Below are 22774 nucleotides of genomic sequence, written 5' to 3'. Positions count from 1 at the left end.
AACAACTAATTGTAACTGAATGCCGACTATATATAGGCACCAGACTAAGCCATTTCATGGAGGTTGTTTTGTTTTGCTTTGTTTTTAAATTGACATAGGCTGGGTGTGGGGGCTCATGCCTATAATCTCAGCACTTTGGGAGGCCAGGGCAGGATTGCTTGAGTCCAGGAGTTCAAGACCAGGTTGGGCAACATAGCAAATCCCCTTAACAAAAAAATACAAAGGTTAGCTGAGCATGGTGGCATGTGCCTGTAGTCCCAGCTACTAAGGGAGCTGAGGTTGAGGCTGCAGTGAGCCAAGGTTGAGCCACTGGACTCCAGCCTGGATGACAGCGAGATCACATCTAAAAAAAAAAAATTGATATATAACCCACATACCACAAAATTCACCCTTTTAAAGCATTCAATTCAGTGGTTTTTAAAGTATCTTCACAGTTTGACAGCAATCATCACTAATTCTAGAATATTTTCAACACTTTAAAAAGAAACCACAAACCCATTAGCAGTCACTTCTTATTGCCCCCTCTTCTCAGCCCTTGGCAACCACTAATCTACTTTCCACATGGATTTGCCTATTCTGGATGTTTCATGTGTATGGGAATCACACAATATGTGGCCTTCAATTTCTGCCTTCTTAGCAGAATGTTGCAAGGTTCCCCCATGTAATAGCATGTATCACTACATCATTCCTTCCCATGGCTGATAATATTCCGTTATATGCATATACCGCATTCTGTTTATCCATTCACCAGCTTATAGAGATTTGGATGGTTTCCACTTTTGGCCTATTATTAATACTGCTATGAACATCTATGCACAAGATTTTGTGTGGGTGTTGTTTTTTATTTATCTTGGGTATATACTTAAGGAGTAGAATTGCTGGGTCTTATGGTAACTCTATGCTTAACTTTTTGAGCAACTGCCAGACTGTTTTTCGAAGGGGAAGCACCATTTTACCTTCTCACCAGCAATCTATGAGGCCTCTAGTTTCTCCACATCCTTATCCACCCTTGGTACGGACTTTTTGGTTAGAGCCATCCTAGCGAGCATTAGTTTCCATTTCCTTAATGTTGAGCATCTTTCCATGTACTAACTGGTCATCTGTGTATCTTTTTTCGAGAAATGCCTATGCAGATCCCTGGCCCATTTTTAAATTGGGTGTATGTTTTAAATTGAGTTGTAAGAGCTCTTTATATACTCTGGGTACTAGGTTTTCTTTCTTAATCCTCACAATCTCCCTGCTGAAACAGGTAGCTTTTTGTTTCTTTTACAGACAGAGACTAAAGCCTGGAGAATTTTACTACGAGGTGTGACTCAATCTAGACCTGTGGTTCTCCAAAGCCTGTGCCCTTTCCTCTATTTTATGCTGCTTCTTGGTGATAGTTTTAACTGGTCATAAGATTTAAAGAGTGGCCACACCAGTGGGTGGTTAATATAAAGATGAATGTCATTAGAATTGAGACCAGGATGTCAGAAACATCAATGGATTGCTGAGGTCACTGGTAGTATGTCTCGGTCATTTTAAAGTAAGTTGGAGTACATAATATTTAAGGTTCGGCCAGGCACGGTGGCTTATGCCTGTAATCTCAGCACTTTGGGAGGCTGAGGTGGGTGGATCACAAGGTCAGGAGTTCAAGCCCAGCCTGGCCAATATGGTGAAACCCCATCTCTATAAAAAAATAAAATAAAACATAAAACATAAAAAAAGAAGAAAAGTATTTAAAGTTCTTTCTTACTCCCAAATTCTCTAATTTTTGGAATTAGAGAGGAGGCCAAGGCATGTGGATCACCTGAGGTCAGGTGTAAAAGACCAGCCTGGCCAAAATGGTGAAATCCTGTCTTTACTTAAAACAAAAACAACAACAAAAATACACACACACACACACACACACACACACACACACACACACACACACACACACAAATTAGGTGGGCGTAGTGGTGAGTGCCTGTAATTCCAGGTACTTGGGAGACTGAGGCAGGAGAATCACTTGACCTGGGAGGCAGAGTTTGTAGTGAGCCAAGATTACACCACTACACTTCAGCCTGGGCAAGAAGAGTGAAACTCTATCTCAAAACAAACAAACAAAAAACAAAAACCAAACTTGTACAGCAGAGGCCATAGAACAAGAGAGTAGGCTGAGCTGCGGGAGTCATTAACAAAGCATAAACATAGCATTGAGAAGTTACAGAAAATTCAAATAGAATCTTTTAAATGAAATATTTTATTTAAAATAGAGACACCATTTTTAAAAAGCCATGTTACTGATAAAGTATCAAACTTTCCATATAAGGATTATTTCAGTTTCATTCACCCTTGACAAAGTGTCTCCTTTGTTTATCCAGATGGACATTTTGTTTGAGTAGAGTCTCTAGTGCCCTCTGGTGAAACACCATGAAATTGCCCAGAAATGTGATTGAGGTTCTGTGCGTGACGGAAGGTGAAATAGAATGAGCGCCTACTCCAATGTGACAAGTTGCGATGTGCTGACTTCTTCCTGAGCTCAGGAGAAAGGCAGCCTCCATGAGTGCTTCTCTCTCTTTAGGGAAAGTGTTCTTCCCACAGACAACTCAGTCAAGCTCATTGCAAAATACCTTCTTCCTAAGCTTTCATCATCACTGCCTTCTAAAAAAAACCCAAAAACCTGTCAATACAGACGGGATAAATAATGAAAGCTTCTCAGTTGTTTGGGACGAGGCCCCCACTCCGCACAAATGTAAAATGACAGCAAAAATGATAAAGCAAGCTGAGTATGAAGAAAAGCTTTCCTAGTGGTCCTTGATTCTTCACCCTGTCTTCATAATAATGAAGAATAATGCCACCACTCTAGTCAACTCAGGTCTACATTGTCTGGCAGCAGATGACCTTGTCCTGAGGTTTCAAGAAGCACACCTCTTCCAAATGGGGGCCATTTCCAAAAGTAGACATCAACAGACTCTAAGTTCATTTTCCAGACCAAACACTTTGGACTTAAGATTCTTCAATTCTCCTTGTATCTTATGTGCCTGTCTATTGCTGTCATGGACTTCACACAGAATGGTGAGATCCTGATTTGCCAGGGCATTAACTGTTACCTAGGGATTTGGAAAAAAAAAAAAAAAAGAAGAAGAAGAAATGGGCAGAGATATCAGTCAAAAAGACAGCTATGCTGGCTCCTGTTTATGAGATTTTGAGTACATAAGATAAATTCCATCCTTAGTTTGTTCAGTGGCTAACTAAAGAGGGAAAATGGAGAATTAAGGCAGAAATCTCATGAAACTCCTTCCCATTCAATAAAGGAGCCTTGAAATAGAGATCAATGAAAAATGGCGGAGGAGTAAGAGACCAGAATAAGCAATACCACTGGTAAATTTGTCGAAGAATCAAAGCAGGCATCTCCTTTTTCTGTAACTAACCTTGCTTGGATCATAGGCTAACTGGCTAAATCTCATTAAGAATGCCATTGAGGCAACTTGTATTCTAAAAAGCTGTGTCTGCTGGAAAAAATTACTCTATCGCTCAATTACTCACTTTCCCCAACTGTAAAACAGACATAATTCTTTAATCTACTTCTTGAATTAGGAGGGATGACAATTTCTGTTAAGTTTAGCTTACTTGGAAGTATTCACGATGCAGTCATTTAATGATTTCAGGATATTTGTATTTTCTCTCTAGCATGTACTTGTTGAACCAATTTTCAGGGAGGCTTAAAGATGGTGATCTGTTAGTGTCTACTAGCAGGGAAACAGCGCATCCTTCTTTGAAGGAACCCTCGTGACCCAGTGTTCCCTCACTTCCACCTCTTTTCTCCCTTGCGGCAATTCAGCATCCACAATTACCTTATACAACATTTGCTCCAAGTCTTTCAGTTTCTATCGGAGAACCTTAGTATCTGTCTTAAAGCCTTCTACTTCCAAGATACATCGCTGCTCCACTGCTTCATAGCATTTTGTCGTTATCTGTAAACGTTTCCCCATCTTGTTAGCGCGATCCTAAATATGGGGAATGGGAAGGCACTTATGAAGGTGACGGAAGCATTTTCCCACTTCCTACTCCATTATAACTGGCAGACAATTCTGTACCTTGAAGATCTCACTCCTCATTCCCTCTTCCTCACAAATTCGGGCAAGTTCTTCTTCTAAGGAAATGCACTGCTCCTGGTACATATTGGACAGCTTTTTCTCTTGTACTAACTTATCTTTTAGGGACTGCAAGTCAAAGGGACAAAAACCATTAATAATCAGTTCTACAGTTTAGGTAATTCAAATAGCCCTTAGATAAAGAAAGAGCGAAAACAAGAGATTTCCAAAGGTACAAAATGAGTTAAGGAACCAGACGACAAGAGCGTTGAGAAACATCTGAAAATTTCCTACTTCTAGACTAGTCTCTTAAGCCCTTATTCTAAAATGTATGCAATAGAAATTCAAACAAATATTCTTGGCTCTGGGAAGAGTCAGACAATGGAGCTCAGAAGCTGTCCCAAGTAAGACATTACAGTACATGTTTTGGGCTACATTTCTAAAGTTTTCTTTAAAAAGGAAGAAATATGAACAACACTTATTATACATGCTCCATTGAACAGTTAAAATGATCTTTAAAAAACCCAAATCAGATCATGTTACTTTTTTTTTTTTGAGATGGAGTCTTATTGTTGCCAAGCCTAGAGTGCAGTGGTGCTATCATGGCTCACCACAATCCCTGCCTCCCAGGTTCAAGCGATTCTCCTGCCTCAGTCTCCTGAGTAGCTGGGACTACAGGTGTGCATCACCATGCCCAGCTAATTTTTATATTTTTAGTAGAGACGGGATTTCGCTATGTTGGCCAGGCTGGTCTTGAACTCCTGACCTTGTGATCCACCCACCTCGGCCCCCAAAGTGTTGGGATTACAGGCGGGAGCCACCACACCTGGCCCATGTTACTTCTTTCACACAATCCTTCAAGGACATAACACTTCTGAGAGCTAAATTCACACTTCGTACCATGTTGCACAAGGCCCTCCACAATGGGCTGCTGCTGACTCTGCCTTCTTAAAGAGCATACAACTTCCTCCTTATTCCTCTACAGCTATGACACCAGCCTTCCATTTCCTTGAACATACTCCAAGCCTATAAATTTGCTTTTCCCTCTGCCAGGAATGCTCTTCCTCAAGGTCTGTATGGCAAGCTTAGTCCCATTTTTCAGGTCTGAACAAAAACACTAGATGTAAGTGTCCCTGTGTGTTCCTTCTATTAATACAATTGACTTCCAGCAACTTCATATAGTCTTCATGTAATTCTTTTATTCCCTGAATACCACTTTTTTTTTTTTTTAAACAGAGGCTTGCTCTGTCACCCAGGCTGGAGTGCGGTGGGCGATCTTGGCTCACTGCAACCTCTGCCTCCCTGGTTCAAGAGATTCTCCTGCCTCAGCCTCCCAAGTAGTTGGGATTACAGGTGCCCACTACCATGCCTGACTAATTTTTTATATTTTTAGTAGAGACGTGTTTTCACTATGTTGGCCAGGCTGGTCTTGAACTCTTGGTCTCAAACTCCTGACCTAATGATCCACCCACCTCGGCCTCCCAAAGTCTTTTTTTTTTTTTTTTGAGACACAGTCTCACTCTGTCGCCCAAGACAGAATGCAACGGCATGATCTTGGCTCACTACAAACTCTGCCTCCTGGGTTCAAGTGATTCTCCTGCCTCAGCCTTCCAAGTAGCTAGGATTACAGGTATCTGCCACCACACCTAGCTAATTTTTGTATTTTCAGTAGAGATGGGGTTTCACACCACGTCGGGCCGGCTGGTCTCGAACTCCTAACCTCAGGTGACCCACCCACCTCAGCCTCCCAAAGTTCTAGGATTACAGGTGTGAGCCATGACGCCCGGCCTAATCTATAATTTTGTTAATTATTTGTTAATGTTTCTGTTTTTTTCTCACCCATTAAAATATAAACACCATGAGGGCAGACCTCGTTTAGATTATTTATTACTGTAACTCTGGAGCCTAACCCATAAGAGGAGTGCAATAAATATTTGTTGAATGAATTAATAAACAAGTCTAATATTTTAAATCCTCAAACACTGTAATGATCAGCTGTTCTTTGAAACCTAGTTCTTTTTTTTTTTTTTTTGAGATGGAGTTTCGCTGTTGTTACCCAGACTGGAGTGCAATGGCACGATCTCGGCTCACTGCAACCTCTGCCTCCTGGGTTGAAGCAATTCTCCTGCCTCAGCCTCCTGAGTAGCTGGGACTACAGGCACGCACCACCATGCCCAGCTAATTTTTGTATTTTTAGTAGAGACGGGGTTTCACCTTGTTGACCAGGATGGTCTCGATCTCTTGACCTCGTGATCCACCCACCTGGGCCTCCCAAAGTGCTGGGATTATAGGTGTGAGCCACCACGCCCGGCCTGCTACAAGAGCTTCCTGGAGTAAATGGATCTTATATTACAAATTGTAGGTTATTTGGAATTCCTTCAACTCTCCCAGAAAAATAAATAACTTCTTTAAGACATAAGAACATTACCTTAATATATTCACTTTGGGCATGATGACTCTCATGCCTGATAGGCAACACTTTTCCAATTTTATCTTCTTTCTTCTTATACTGCACCCTATATTGCTTAATCTTTGACATCAAATGATCTTTTTCAAGCATCCATGACTTCTCTCTATTTCGGTTTTCAGATCTGAGTTGCAGAAAATCTTTGGTGCTCTCATAGAGTAGCTCTTGGGTATGGTGAAGACTAGGAAAGAAAGTATAAAATGCACACACGAGGATGCACACACAGCACACTTGAAAGCAAGGATTATTCCAAAATGGAAGAGAGTGGTTATCTTAAAATTGTATAATATATACATTTTGTAAAATATTAGCAGTTTTAAAAATCTGATTACTGGCGATCTTACATATTTTACTGGACAAAGTGTAATGTGTCTACCCATGCTCACTGGTTCATAGACTGGTCTTTACAGATATTTTCTGAGTGCTAATTCCTGGTTTTATGATTGGAAGGACTGCAGGGATATTTACACATAGGCTGCATAAGTATGAGCCATTCCTAGGAATAAGACAAGGAAGAACTAAATCATGGTTTCTGACAAGTTAACACAAATTGTAAAGCATCAAAAACAGTTTTGCTTTTGTGTATGTTGTGTTCCATGTAGAACTGCCTGTATCAAAATTTTATCCTTTTTTATTTTAAAAATAACTTTTAACAAAAGCCAAAATAGACAAATGGGACCTAATCAAACTCCACAGCTTCTGCACGGCAAAAGAAACAGTCACTAGACTGGATCGGCAACCAACAGAATGGGAAAAAATTTTTGCAGTTTACCCATCTGACAAAGGGCTGATATCCAGAATTTACAAAGAACTCAAACAGATTTACAGGAAAAAAACAAACAAGCCCATTCAAAAGTGGGCAAAGGATATGAACAGATACTTTACGAAAGAAGACATATATGAGGCCAACAATCATATGAAAAAATGCTCATCGTCACTGATCATCAGAGAGATGCAAATCAAAACCACATTGAGATACCATCTCACGCCAGTTAGAATGGCGATCATTAAAAAATCTGGAGACAACAGATGCTGGAGAGGATGTGGAGAAAAAGGAACACTTTTACACTGTTGGTGGGAGTGTAAATTAGTTCAACCATTGTGGAAGACAGTGTGGCGATTCCTCAAGGCCTTAGAAATAGAAATTCCATTTGACCCAGCAATCCCGTTACTGGGTATATATCCAAAAGACTATAAATCGTTCTACTATAAGGACACATGTACACGAATGTTCATTGCAGCACTGTTTACAATAGCAAAGACCTGGAATCAACCCAAATGCCCATTGATAATAGACTGGATTGGAAAAATGTGGCACATATACACCATGGAATATTATGCAGCAATCAGAAATGATGAGTTTGTGTCGTTTGTAGGGACATGGATGAATCTGGAGAACGTCATCCTCAGCAAACTGACACAAGAACAGAAAATGAAACACCGCATATTCTCACTCATAGGCGGGTGATGAAAAATGAGAACACATGGACACAGAAAGGGGAGTACTAAACACTGGGGTCTATTGGGGGGAAAAGGGGAGGGCCAGTGGGAGGGGGAGGTGGGGAGGGATAGCCTGGGGAGAAAAGCCAAATGTGGGTGAAGGGGAGAAGAAAAGAAAGCACACTGCCATGTGTGTACCTACGCAACTGTCTTGCATGCTCTGCTCATGTACCCCAAAACCTATAATCCAATAAAAAATTTAAAAAAAAGAGAAAAATAACTTTTTTTTTTGAGACAGGGTCTTGCTCTGTCACCTAGGTTGAAGTGCAGTGGCACAATCATGGCTCACAGCAGCCCCGACCCCCTGGGCTCAAGCAATCCTTCTGTCTCAGCTTCCTAAGCAGCTGAGACTACCTCCCAGGGGGGTGTGCTAGCTTATTAAAAAAATATTTGTGTGTAAGGAGACAGGGTCTTGCTATGTTGCCTAGGCTGGTCTGGTCTGGGACTCCTGGGCTCATACAATCCTCTCACCTCAGCCTCCCAAAATTCTGGGATTACAAGTGTGAGCCACTGCACCTAGCTTCCTTTTTAAAAAGTCAACTTCCTACATGAAGTCATTTTCAACAACTTTAGCCTATTTTAGTTCCTCCATTCTCTGAAATTCCATAACAGTGCTAATGTTCTCGTCTTATAATCCAACACTTGCTCACCTGTCATATTTTAACTGTCAACATGCACTTTTTCCCAGCCTGAGTGAAAGCATATACCTTATTTATCGCTTATTTTTGCCCCAATGCCATGAAATTGTCAAGGATAATACTAACTACTAGACATACACAGGCAGTAAACAGATTCTTGATGACTATTTCCTGAAATTTGGGGATAGACAATGTTTCTGTCTCTAAAAACAATACCCCTGGAAGCTAGCAACTCATCAGTTTAACATCAACACCTAGAAAAATGCTATACCGAATGATCTAACTGCTTGCGAGAATGTTAAATATCATGAAACAATCGCTATAGTTTTCTACTGAACAAATAATGTCGGATCCATTTAGTTATTTTCGTAACAGATAAGAGGAAAATGATAGCATAGTGCCAAGCACACAGTAGAGTAAATGGCACAAGTTGAATATATGCAGTCAGGTATGTATGCTTGTGTATAGAGAGAGATTGATTCAGTTACCACACGGATCTCCCCCACTTTCAATGAGTTATTTTATTCTGTCTTACATTATGTTCTCAATTACAAACCGGGAAAGTATGGGGTTGTTAAAATACTAGTAGCTTGAAAGTGACACCCAAAGGGCAGTCATTAATGGCCTTGGATTTCATGCCATTCATAGGAAGATCTATCTAATGGAAGGAACCAATCACGTGCTCAGATGTGAAGATAATGCTAAACAAGGAAAGTTATTGATATTCTGGAAAAACAGATAAAAAATTACAAATTACTGTGACAATTTTAAAATATCTGTCCCTTAGAAACAAAACTCAATGAAAAGTCAAGATGCTAAACTTAAGTGCAAAAATATTAAAAATAGAAATGAAAATGGAGAAATACTGGCCAAATGCAAACACATTATACTATGTTAAAAGAAACACAGCAGGCCAGGTGTGGGGGCTCACGCCTGTAATCCCAGCACTTTGGGAGGCTGAGGTGGGCAGATTGCCTGAGGTGGGCAGATCGCCTGAGGTCAGGAGTTCAAGACCAGCCTGGTCAACATGGTGAAACCCTGTCTCTACTAAAAACACAAAAATCAGCTGGGCGGGGTGGCGAGTGCCTGTAATCCCAGCTACTTGGGAGGCTGAGGCAGAAGAATTGCTTGAACCTGGGAGGCGGAGGTTGCAGTGAGCCGAGATGGCGCCACTGCACTCCAACCTGGGCAACAGAGCGAGACTCCGTCTCAAAAACAAACAAACAAACAAAAACAGAAAAGAAAAGAAACATAGCTTGTAAGGGCCAGAAGACATTTTCTACCCTGCAATTTTCAGAGATCCTAATTTGAATATCATGTCCAATTTTAATCACCACACTTGACAATGGAGAAATAGACACTAGAAACGTTTGGGAAGACAGTAAGAAAATGACATAAGAATGAAGAATGTAACATGAGAAAATATTTTAAAAGGTAGGATGTTTATTGCACAAAAGTGATGGTAAGGTACAATTTGATAAGGACTGTTACGTATTCAACAAATATTTACTGTGTGCCTATTGTGCACAGAGAGAAGGGCAGAAGCCACACAGCAAGACTCTGGGAACAAAGGCAGCATTACAATACGTGGTGATAAGTGTCACCACAGAGGCATGCTAAACATGGGAATAGGGAGAAGGAAGAACTGAAGTTGGCCTAGAGAAGTCATCAAAGAAGGAGGTGATGGAAGGTGCTGCCACGTAACAAGTGTCCCATAAACAATAGTTATAATTAGTCTGGCTGAAGCACAAGATGAACTACAGCAACAGGGGAGGAGCTGAGGCTAAAACTTTATTTGATGTCAAATGATGATGTCCCTAAAAACGGATGCTAAGGTATCAGGACTTCATTATAAGGTAAGTGGAGACTATGAAATATTTTTAACCAGTTGACAATTCCTAACAGAGGAACTAATCATAGTAGTCAGGAGGACTGTAAGAATACAAAGGATCAGAGACAGGAAGAACAGGTAGATTACTGCAACAATTAAACAAAGGAATAGAGCTTGAATTAATGTAGTAAGAATAAGAACGCAGGGCTTGGCATAGTCGCTCATGCCTGTAATCCCAGTGCTTCAGGAGGCTGAGGTGAGAGGACTGCTTGAAGCCAGGAGTTTGAGACTAGCCTGGGCAACACAGCGAGACCCCATCTCTACAAAAAATAATAAAAATAAGCCAGGTCTGGTGGCATGCACCTGTAATCTTAGGTACCTGAATGGCTGAGGCAGGAGGACTGCATGAGCCTAGGAGTACGAGGCTGCAATGAGCTATGATCACGCCACCGCACTCATACTCTGGGCAACAGACCCTGTCTACTGAAAAAAACAAAACAAAACAATGAGAGAGCAGAAAATGGACTTAAGAGCGTTTTTAGGCTTACAGTCCATAGTGTTTGGAATTAAGGAGTAAGTTTAAGAGTTGAAGATGATCTTGTGGTTTCAAGCTTGGGAAACTGAATACATGTGATGCCATGAAACTAAATGAAAAAAAGTCGTAGGTTTGAGATGGGGACGCGGGTATTTGTTGGAAGAGACAAACAGTGTGTGTGGTTTCAGTAATAATGAATTTGACAGGCTCAAACACCTTCAACTGAGGATGTCCTTGTGGCATAGGTCTGGCCTCTAGAACCAGACAAAAGGGTGAAGTGGTTAGACAGGTAGAAGAACCAAGAAAGACAGGTGCTGCAGAAATCAAGAAAAATGAATTCAAGGAGGGGCTGATCAGTGATGGCAAATATGCAGGAAGATACTAAGTATAATAAGGACTGAACAGAGATATAACTGGTCTTAGAAGTTAAGAGGACGGCCGGGCGCAGTGGCTCATGCCTGTAATCCCAGAACTTTGGGAAGCCGAGGCAGGTGAATCACCAGAGGTCGGGAGTTCGAGACCAGACTAGCTAACATGGTGACACCCCATCTCTACTAGATATACAAAATTAGCGGGGTGTGGTGGCGTGCCCCTGTAATGCAAGTTACTTGGGAGTCTGAGGCAGGAAAATTGCTTGAACTGGGGAGGCGGAGGTTGCAGTGAGCCAGGATGGCACCACAGCTCTTCAGCCTGGGCAACTGAGTGAGACTTGGTCTCCAGGAAAAAAAAAAAAAAAAAAAGTTAAGAGGTCAATGATGATCCCAGAAAGGGCATGCTTCATAAAATGGTGGGGATGAAATCAGACTGCAGAAAAGTAAAGAAAAGCAAGCGGGTCAGGAACAAAAACCATGACGACAGAGTTTGCTATTTCTTGCTTTTATTTGTTTAGATTTTTTTTTTTTTTTTTTGAGATGGAATCTCGCCCTGTCCCCCAGGATGGAGTGCAATGGTGTGATCTTGGCTCACTACAACCTCTGCCTTCTGGGTTCAGGAGATTCTGCCTCAGCCTCCTGTGTAGCTGGGATTACAGGCACATGCAACCACACCTAGCTAACTTTTTGTATCTTTAATAGAGACAGGGTTTCACCATGTTGGCCAGGCTGGTCTTAACTCCTGACCACGTGATCCTCCCGCCTCGGCCTCCCAAAGTGCTAGGATTACAGGTGTGAGCCACCACACCCAGCCTAATAATTTTTAAAAAGTATGTACATTATAGGAAACTGAAACACACAAGAAGCAAAGAATAAAATCAGCCACAATCAGAGGCACTTTACAGTTTGTAAACTGTAAAGTTTATAGGACGTTCTAAGTCTTTGTGTGTAGACACAACATCCCATTTTATGGGATTGAGATCATACAGTATGTATCATGCTGTTTCACACATCATAGATATTTACCAATTCAAAATCCCAAAGCTTTTTGAGTATTTTGATAACCAAGAATACACTACACCAACTCAATCTGTTTGAAAAAAATAGAATCCTGCCTTTCTTGGGTCAAAAATTTCTTAGAAGACAAAAATGATGACACGTCTCTAGAAAAAAGCACTGGCAGAGTTCTGATGAAAATACTGAGTGTGCAGGTTTTTTGGTATAGATATGTAAACTCATCTTTTCCATATTCATGAAGGGGCAAACAAATGAAAAGGACCCTAGTACATTGAGTCAAACAGCACATCAGTGGATAAAATAACACTTTTTTCTTTTTTGAGACAGGGTCTCATTCTGTCGCCTAGACGTGAGCCACTGCACCCAGCCGAAGAACTTCTTAACCACCAGAAGCAAGCTAAAACGCTAAAATGGATTTAAAGGAGCAGGTGAAAAACTCATCAGCTCTTCAACAGCATGCCTAGAAAAGCGAGACACTCATCCACCTAGAGGCAGGTGTTTCTGAGGAAGACAATTTTTTCAAGGTTCCCTTCAGTTCTGTGACCCACAGTTGCTCAAGTACAAAATGTTAAAGTTCAAGCCACTCAGAAAAATAAAACACCTGTTAGGCACAGCTTCTTAGACACTCACTTTCTGGTTAGTTCTTTGATTTTGTCCTGATTTCTCTGGTGCTGAACTTGTACTTCCTCGAGGCGAATCCGTCTATCCTCCATGAGCCCTTCCACTTGTTCTCGAGAAAGTTTGGTCTGTTCTCCCAGCTGAGCCTGCAGTGCTTCCACCTAGACAGGCCAAAAAGTGTGAGAAATCCAGCCCTACTTCCACTTACTTCATACCTCTAGGAAAAGTGAGCCTTTCTCCAGAAAAATTAAAAAACAAACACAAACAAAAAGTCTCAATTCTAATCCTCTTCTTTGTTTTGAGACAAGGTCTTGCTCTGTCACCCAGGCTGGAGTGCAGTGGTATGATCATAGCTCACTGCAGCCTCAATCTCCTGGGCTCAAGCAGTCCTCCCTGCCTCAGCCTCCAGGAATACAGGTGTGTACCACCACACCCAGCTAATTTTACTTTTATTTTTTGTAGAGATGGGGGTCTCACTATGTTGTCCAGGCTGGTCTCGGGTTATAGAGATGGGGTCTTACTATGTTGTCCAGGCTGATCTCAAACTTTTGGGCTCAAGCAATCATCTCTCCTTGGCCTCCCAAAGTGCTAAGATTATAGGCATTACCATGCCCAGCCCAATTCCTCTTAATGTCTTTTTTTTTTGAGACCGAGACTTGCTCTGTCACCAGGCTGGAGTACAGTGGCACAATCTTGGCTCACTGCAACCTCCAACTCCCTGCTTCAAGCAGTTCTCCTACCTCAGCCTCCTAAGTAGCTGGGATTACAGGCATGTGCCACCACATCCAGCTAATTTTTGTATTTCTAGTAGAGACAGGGTTTCACCATGTTGGCCAGAGTGGTCTTGATCTGCTGACCTCGTGATCCACTTGCCTCAGCCTCCCAAAGTGTTGGAATTACAGGCATGAGCCACCTTGCCCGGCCTCCTCTTAATGTCTTATAAATGGGGTTAGGCTACACAAGAGTAGATTCTTTGTCCACACAAAACCCAGCATCAACATTACACAAACAAAGCTACAAAATTCAATTTCCTCGACCCTGTGATTTGTGCCTTTTTGCTGTCTCCCTAACTGCCTCCCTTTTAAGACACCTTAGCTGCACAGAAACAGAATGACTCTTTTCTTAGTTTTTGGTTTCAACAAGTAGAGCAAAATGAATATAATGTAATTTCCTTCTCTGTCTGGCTGCCATGACTCCACATGGAGACACTGGCCAAAGGAAAAAACTGTCATTTAAATCAAGAGACTTATCCTAATGAGGACAGAAACTTTAGTGCAATTAGATAAAAAATCATGGTTCCAATGACACATAATAACCAGGAGGTTAATAGTTCATCACTTTCCCAGACTTTAGAACTCATGCACTAAATAAATGAATGTACCACCAAATGTTGATATATCAGCACAGACAAGCTTCCTTCTGCAACTCTCTGCATACCCCTAGGCCAGAGAATTCTTACTTTATAATGGTTTTGGTGGGTGGGGCTTAGCATATTGAATTAAAGGTGCAGAGTAGCGCTTTTAGAATGTTCCAATAGAAAAGGATGGTTTTAAAATATAAGCTCTTGGAAATTAGGAATGACCACAATTTTCTTAATCACATGGTGCTTAAACGTAACCTGTGTGCAGTGAGATACTTACCACATGATACTGAAGATATGTTATATAAAGTTCAACTTGTGGATAAAAGCCATCTTGGTTTGCCAAAATACATTCTTTACCTGTAGGATCAGCGTCTGTATGTCTCTTTGATAATGCCCAGAACTTTCTCCTCTTTCTCTTGATGGTCTTCTTTTGCTTATTTTAGGATATAAAATAGAAAACAAAATCAATCAAGATTTTACCTAGCTTTTCCGTCTATTATTGAAATATCAGCATTTTCTGTGCAGAGGAGTTCAGATTCATTTACCTGTAAGGGAAGAAAATAAGGAAAAAGGGAAAGATTGTAACTACAGGGCTTAACTTTTGGAATAGGAATCTCTATAAGGGAACTCTGCTGGATGTCACCTAAATAACCATATTATTCATCTTCTGGCACAATCAACCACTAAATTTTCCTTAGAATAAACCACTAAAATAGTTGTGTCTATTTCTTAATAAAATTCTATTTAATCAGAATAAGGTCAGGTGCTGTGGCTCATGCCTATAATACCAGTGCTTTGGGAGGACAAAGCAGGACAATTACTTGAGGCCAGGAGTTCAAGGCCAACTTGAGTGACAGAGTGAGAACCCCACTCTACACAAAATAAAATAAATTAGCCACGTGTGGTGGTGCTTGCCTATCGTCCCAGGTACTCAGGAGGCTGAGGTGGGAGGGTCACTTGAGTCCAGGAGTTTAAGGTTACAGTAAACCATGATTGCACCACTGCACTGCAGGCTGGGTGACAGAGCCTGTCTGTCTCAATCAATCAACAAACAGAATAAGAAAAACAAAACTTAAACATTTTGGTTATGACACATCACACAATTTTCAAAAGACAAGGTTATTTTAAAAATAAGGAAGACTAAAAATTGAACTGAGCAAAATTTAATTTCTTGGATGATTCGAAAAGCTCATTAAGACATTAGATCACCAAAGGCATCATCATGAATGTCAATTATCACTGTACAGTAGGAAAACATTTCCGGTTGTCTGCATTGTGATTTTCTTTTCTTTTTTTCTTATTTTTTTGAGACAGAGTTGGCCAGGTGTGGTAGCTCATGCCTGTAATCCCAGCATTTTCAGAGGCCAAGGCAGACAGATCACAAGGTCAGGAGATCCAGACCATCCTGGCCAACATGGTGAAACTACATCTCTACTAAAATACAAAAGAAAAAGAAAACAAAACAAAACAAAAAACCACAAATTACCTGGGCGTGGTAGCACGCACCTGTAGTCCAGCTACTCAGGAGGCTGAGGCAGGGGAATTTCATGAACCTGGGAGGCGGAGGTTGCAGTGAGCTGAGATCATGCCACTGTACTCCAGCCTGGCAACGAGCAAGACTCCATTTCAAAAAAAAAAAGAGAGACTTGCTCTGTTGTGCAATGGTGTGATCTCTCCGCTCACTGCAACCTCTGCCTCCCGGGATCAAGCAATTCTCCTGCCTCAGCCTCCAAAGTAGCTGGGATTACAGGCACCTGCCAACACGCCGGCTAATTTTTTGTATTTTTCATAGAGATGGGGTTTCACCATGTTGGCCAGGCTGGTCTCAAACTCCTGACCTCAGGTGATCTGCCCACTTCAGCCTCCCAAAGTGCTGGGGTTACAGGCATGAGACACCATGCCCAGCCTGCACTGTGATTGTCAATTCTGCATCAGTGAGAATTTCTAATAGGTTATATGGTTGTTACCTGCTTTGAAAGCTGAAGATTCATTCTGCTCACATTCACCCACAGCCTGGATAGTCTTTTGGAGAATGGTGACCTGAAGAAGCAAAAACTGGTATAGAAGTGCCTTCCTATAAATGTAATATTTTACTTTTTGATCTGCCTTAGTTCTGCAGATCGAAAACTCTAAGTTAAATTTGTCAAAATTGATATTATATAAGGATGTCATGCATATGAGAGGCCACGCAGGCAAAGTAACAAATTGGATAAAACCCTGTGTTGACGATAGAAACTTAAAGTTGGCTGAGTGGTCCCCACTACTCAGGAGGCTGAGGTGGGAGGATTGTTTGAGCCCAAGAGCTCAAGGCTGCAGTGAGCTATGATCACTCCACTGCTCTCCAACCTGGGCAACAGAGTAAGACCTTGTTTCTAGAAAAAATAAAATAAATACCTAAATAAAATTGCAAGGCTATTTAGTAATACATGATTAAAAACAAAAACAAAAATAGCTTGGGGCACAGTGATACTTGACTGTAGGTGGAAGGACGGTGCTTAAGCCCAGAAGTGTGAGTCTACCCCAGGCAGCAGAGCAAGACCTCAGCTCTAAAAAAAAATTAAAAAAAAAAAAAACTTTTTAAAAGCAGCTCTTTGGTGGATGTGGTTGTTTATGCCTGTAATCCCCGCACTTTGGGAGGGCAAGGCGGGCAGATTGCTTGAGCTCAGGAGTTTTGAGACCAGCCTGGACAACATGGTAAAACCCTGTATCTACAAAAAATACAAAAATTAGCTGGGCATGGTGGTGTACACCTGTAGTCACAGCTGCTTGGGCTGAGGTGAAAGGATTGCTTGAGCCCAGGAGGCAGAGGCTGCAGTGAGCCAAGATTGCGCATTGCACTCCAACCTGTGTAACAGAATGAGACTTTGTCTCAAAAAAAAAAAGCAGCTCTTGACCAAAGACCCTTAGGAAATGGATATATACATATACAGATATGTATAAAAATGCTCAGAAACTGTTTATATAAGTGAAAAAAAAGAAATAGTATACATATACACATCACTATTTCTATAGGAATGGAAAAACAGATGGAAGTATATATACCAAACTATTAATAATGAATTATCTCTGTGGTATAGGATTATGAGAACCTGCCATTTTCATATGATAGATTACTATACTCTGTGTTTGTTTTTAGTAAAGACCACGGATTAGATTTGCAATCAGCATAAACAAAGATTTAAAAAGCAACTTAAGTACCAAAACTGTCTCCCACACAGTCTGCTCCTTCTTTTCTCTCAATCTCAGCTAAAACAGCCACCCCTCTGGGCTTCAGGTTTCTAAACAGTGAAACGAGGTAAACAATGCTACTTCCCAAGGTCTTCAAACAAAAAGGCTTTTAAAACTCAGGCAAACACGGCATTATGATAGCTAATTCTCCATCTGCCTTCTCTAGCAAATGCTAAAATTCTTCTGATGACGGGCCCTAGCCTGTGATCTGTAAAGCCACCCTCACCATGCTCCACCAAAGATTACTTACTTTGTGAGGAGGCTCCTTACAAAAAATAGGTCACTTCTCCAGTGTCTGTTCCCACAAGAGCCAAGAGATTCTAGATCTTTCTTCTCTTGTCTTCTAGTTCCCTGTAATTCTCATAGAAAGCAAACACACATTATTATATGTCCCAAGTAAGTAAACTTTTCTGTTTAAAGGATCTCCCTTCTATTTTTTTAAACAATAGTAACCTCAAACTAAAGTTAAACCTCAAATTAAAATAGTAACCTCAAATTAAAACTGAATAGGATGTACCTAGACTTTAGCTCTACTTTGTAAAACATCAGGTATTTCCATTCAGAGAGAAGGGGCCAGGACATTTTGTGCTGATTCTAAAAGGGAACTGTAGTGGCTGCTGAGGAGCACTGCTCAGATCTTATTTTTCTTGGCTTATGGGCTCATTCTGCCACCTGCCAGGAATGCTGTCTGCTGACAGCTTGTAGTTGAATCTCCAGCCAAGGGAACTGCCTCACCCCGGTTTCTGCCTCTTATTCCTTGGGGACAGCTCATATCCAGTGCCTGGTCAATGAGGGGGACACAAAAATCCAATCCCCTTGCCTCAGTTCAGGATATCTTTCAAGAGCCATCCCAGCTTCAGAGACCCCTGTGGTGTTGGCTGAGGCCTGCTGCAACTGAATCCCAGTTTCAGTTGCCTTACTTCCCAATACAATTCCTGCAAGCAAATCTCCATGGCACAGTCTGTTTCCCAGAGAACCCAACCTAAGATAGCTCAGGTCTGGACTGGACCAAGGAGGCCAACGCTGAAAAGGGATTTCAGGCTGGGTGTGGTGGCTCACACCTGCAATCCCAGCACTTTGAGAGGCTGAAGTCAGGAGTTCTCTACTAAAAATACAAACATTGGCTAGGTGTGGTGGCGTGTGCCTGTAATTCCAGCTGCTCAGGAGGGTGAGGCAGAAGAATTGCTTAAACCTGGGAGGTGGAGGCTGCAGTCAGCCGAGACAGCGCCGCTGCACTCCAGCCTGGGTGACAGTGTGACTCTGTCTCAAAAATAAAAATAAAAATAAAAAACATAAAAAGGGATTTCAGAGCCAGTGATACAGAGATGGTTTATAGAACATGACATTTCTCACAGCAAGGTAGATGGGTAGTCAACAGAGTATAGCCTAAACAATAAAAGGTAAGTCAAAGATGGAAAAGAGGCTGAGGGCTGCATCCCATGCAAAATCACAATCTCTGACTCATTTTCCAGGCCCAAGTCAGTTTTATAAGTCCCCAGGACTATTACCTAAAGAAGAGGGTAGAAATCCCAGGAGGTAAGACCCTGAGACACTACAGGGTAGATGTTCATGGTTGATTCCCCCCATCCTTCAAAGGGCCTATAGCCATTTATTCAAGTAACTATATACTGGGGAAAAGGGAAGACCTGGGTATTTGAAGGATTGCTGGATGCAGGGTCTAAGCTGACGCTGATACCACAAAACCTGAAGCATCATGATGGCACTGGGGCATGTGGGCACCAAAGAATAAATGGAATTTTGGTGCACGTCTAGCTCACAGCAGGTCTACTGGATCTACCAAATCAATGGTCATGTCTTCAGTTCCCAAATGATTAAAATGGTCATACTAGGTAGGTGGCAGTACCTCCAAACTAGCTTCTTGGCTTCTGGGGTAAGCTAAGTAAAAGCCGCTGAAACCGCCCCTCCCTACCCAGTCAAGATGATCAATAAAGACCTAAAGAATGCAGGGGTGGAGGTCCTTATCAAAGCCTTATTTCATTCCTCACTACAACCTATACAAAACCAGATGGATTCTGGAGGATAACAGCAGACTACTAGCAAGTAGGTCCCAATTTCAGTCATTGTGCCAGGCTGGAACACAATTACTTGGTCTCAGGCATATGGTATGTGGTCACTAGTTAGGTAAATGCATTCTTTTCTACCCCTCAAAAGACCACAGGCAGTTTATATCATGTGGTGTCTACAATGGTGTACTTTTAGAGTCTTCCCCCAGGGCCATGTTAATGCATTTTTTCTCTGTCAATATAGTATAAAAGAATCTGGGCCGGGCAAGGTGGCTCCCACCTGTAATCCCAGCACTTTGCAAGGCAGAGGCAGGAGGATTACGAGGTCAGGAGTTCAAGACAAGCCTGTCCAATATGGTGAAACTCCATCTCTACTAAAAAATACAAAAATTAGCTAGGCGTAGCCTCCAGCTACTCAGGAGGCTGAAGCAGAATTGCCTGAACCCAAGAGGTGAGGTTGCAGTGAGCCAAGATTTTGCCATGGCACTTCAGCCTGGGCAACAGAGTGAAACTCTGTCTCCAAAAAAAAAAAAAAAAAAAAGAGGAATCTGGATCTGGCTCCTTCACAAATCGCCAGGAGCTCACTACTGATGACATCGCATTAAATCACATGAACAAGAAAGAGCAAGTGCACTGGAACCCTTGGTGAGACACATGTGCAACAAAGAGTTGGAGATGAACCTTACAAAGCACATACGTAAAGTTTTTAAGGGTGTGATCTAGGTATATCAGGATACTCCCCCCGAAGTAAAGATCAAATTATTTCCTCTGGTACCTGCTACCAACAAGAAGGAAGCATAATGCCTGAAAGGCGTCTTCAGGTTCTGTAGACAACACCCTTCGTATTTTGGGATCAGTATCCCATATATCAACTGACATGGAAGGCGAGCTTTCAGTGTGGCCCCGAGTTGAAAGGAGGCTCTATTGCTTGGGACATATGACTTGGCAGATCCTATGGTATCTGTGGTGGCACAAGATACCAAGTGGAGTTTACAGCAAGCACCATTACAAGAATCGTAAAAGACCCTCTAAGAATCTGCAGCAAGACTATGCTGTCTACAGCTGAGAATGACAAAACATTTAAAAACCAGCTTCTGTCATGCTAGTAGATCCTGCTAGAAATGGAGCACCTGACCATGGGACATCAAAAACCATGTGGCGAGGCTGGGCACGGTGGCTCACACTTGAAATCCCAGCACTTTGGGAGGTGAGGAGGACTAATCGCTTGAGCTCAGGAGTTTGAGACCAGCCTGGGCAACATGGAAAAATCCTGTCTCTACAAAAATACAAAAATTAGTCAGGTGTGTTGGCTTGTGTCTGTAGTCCCAACTACTTGGAAAGATGACGCAGGAGGATCACTTGAGCCTGGGAGCCAGAGGTTGCAGTGAACCAAGATTGTGCCACAACATTCCAGCCTGGGTGACAAAGGGAGACCCTGTCTCAAAATAAAAATAAAAATAAACCATGTGGCTAAGTCTTTTCAACAAATGGTGTTGAGAAAACTGGACATCCACATGCAAAAGAATGAAGTTGGAACTTTACCTAACGCTATATACAAAAATTAACTCAAGGCCGGGTTTGGTGGCTCATGCCTGTAATCCCAGCACTTTGGGAGGCCGAGGTGGGTGGATCATGAGGTCAAGAAATTGAGACCACCCTGGTCAACATGGTGAAACCCCGTCTCTACTAAAAGTATGAAAATTAGCCGGGCATGGTGGCGGGTGCCTGTAGTCCCAGCTACTCAGGAGGCTGAGGTAGGAGAATCGCTTGAACCCGAGAGACAGAGGTTGCAGTAAGCCGAGATCGTGCCACTGCACTCCAGCCTGGTGACAGGGCAAGATTCCATCTCAAAGAAAAAAAAAACCTCAAATGGATCAAAGACTTAAACATAAGAGCTAAAATAATTAAAACTTTAAAAGAGGCAGGAAGTGCTCTTTTCTAGTGCTCACATCTATAATCCCAGCACTTTGGGAGGCTGAGGCGAGCAGATCACCTGAGGTCGGGAGTTCAAGACCACCCTGACCAACATGGAGAAACCCTCTCTACTAAAAATACAAAATTAGCCAGGCATGGTGGCACATGCCTGTAATCACAGCTACTCAGGAGGCTGAGGCAGGAGAATCGCCATTGCACTCCAGCCTGAGCAACAAGAGCAAAACTCCAACTCAAAAAAGAAAACAAAAAACAAAAGCTTTTCAAAGAAAACATAGAAGAAAAGCTTCCTGACAATGAATTTGGCAATTTTCTTAGACGTGATACCAAAAGCGGAAGCAACAAAAGAAAAAAATACATAAATTGAACTTCATAAAAATTAAAAACTCCTGGCTGGGCACAGTGGCTGATTCCTGTAATCCTAGCACTTTGGGAGGCTGAAGCAGGAGGATCACCCGAGGCCAGAAGTTTAAGACCAGCCTGAGCAATATAGTGAGACCCCCCACCCCCGTTGCTACAAAAAAGAAAATAAATTAGCCAGGCATAGTGGCACATGCCTGTAGTTCCAACTATTCCAGAGGCTTAGGCAGGAGGATCATCCTGGCCGACAGTGATACCCTGTCTCTAAAATACAAAAGAAAGGAGAAAATAAAAAGGCAATCTATGGAATGGGAGAAAATATTTGCATATATCAGTATATCTAATAAAGTTTAATATCCAGAATATATAAAGAACTTCTATGGCCAGGCACGGTGGCTCACACCTCTAATAGATGGGTGGGTCACTTGAGCTCAGGAGTTTGAGCCCAGCATGGGCAGCATAGCAAAACTCTGACTCTACCAAAAACACAAAAATTAGCCAGGCCTGGTGGCACATGCCTGTAGTCCCAGCTACTCGGGAGGCTCACATGGGAGGACAGCTTGAGCCCAGCAGACAGAGGGTGCAGTGAGCCGTGATCATGCCACTGCACTCTAGCCTGGGTGACAGAGCGAGACCGTCTCAACAACAACAAAAAAGCACTTCTACAACTCAACAACAAAATTAACCCAATTATTAAAATGGGCAAAAGATTTGAATAAACATTTCCCCAAAGAAGATATACAAATGGCACATGAAAGATGCTCAACATTTTTAAATGCAAATCAAAACCACAGTGAGACTCCCTCACACCCATTAAGATGGTTACTATCAA

At 42.0% G+C, this 22774-nt stretch overlaps 1 protein-coding gene across 2 annotated transcripts in view; it reads right to left on the bottom strand.

The window, feature by feature from the left end:
• Positions 1-2206: 2206 nt before the first annotated feature.
• Positions 2207-22774, bottom strand: part of LOC103791085 (coiled-coil domain-containing protein 77) — a 39722-nt gene continuing 19154 nt past the window's right edge. For both annotated transcript variants that reach the window (XM_078353691.1, XM_078353692.1), the window contains 8 exons: positions 17877-17977; positions 16366-16438; positions 14676-14831; positions 13048-13196; positions 6487-6706; positions 4062-4187; positions 3819-3971; positions 2207-3074 (listed from right to left, as the gene is read on the bottom strand). In XM_078353691.1, the coding sequence (XP_078209817.1) occupies positions 3852-3971; positions 4062-4187; positions 6487-6706; positions 13048-13196; positions 14676-14831; positions 16366-16438; positions 17877-17977 (945 nt within the window). In that variant the 3' untranslated portion in view covers positions 2207-3074; positions 3819-3851. The remainder of the gene's footprint in view (positions 3075-3818; positions 3972-4061; positions 4188-6486; positions 6707-13047; positions 13197-14675; positions 14832-16365; positions 16439-17876; positions 17978-22774) is intronic.

Source organism: Callithrix jacchus, chromosome 17, assembly GCF_049354715.1.
Source record: "Callithrix jacchus isolate 240 chromosome 17, calJac240_pri, whole genome shotgun sequence".
Lineage (NCBI taxonomy): Eukaryota > Metazoa > Chordata > Mammalia > Primates > Cebidae > Callithrix > Callithrix jacchus.
Note: the sequence above shows the minus strand (reverse complement) of the source record. Positions and strands in the feature narration are given on the sequence as shown.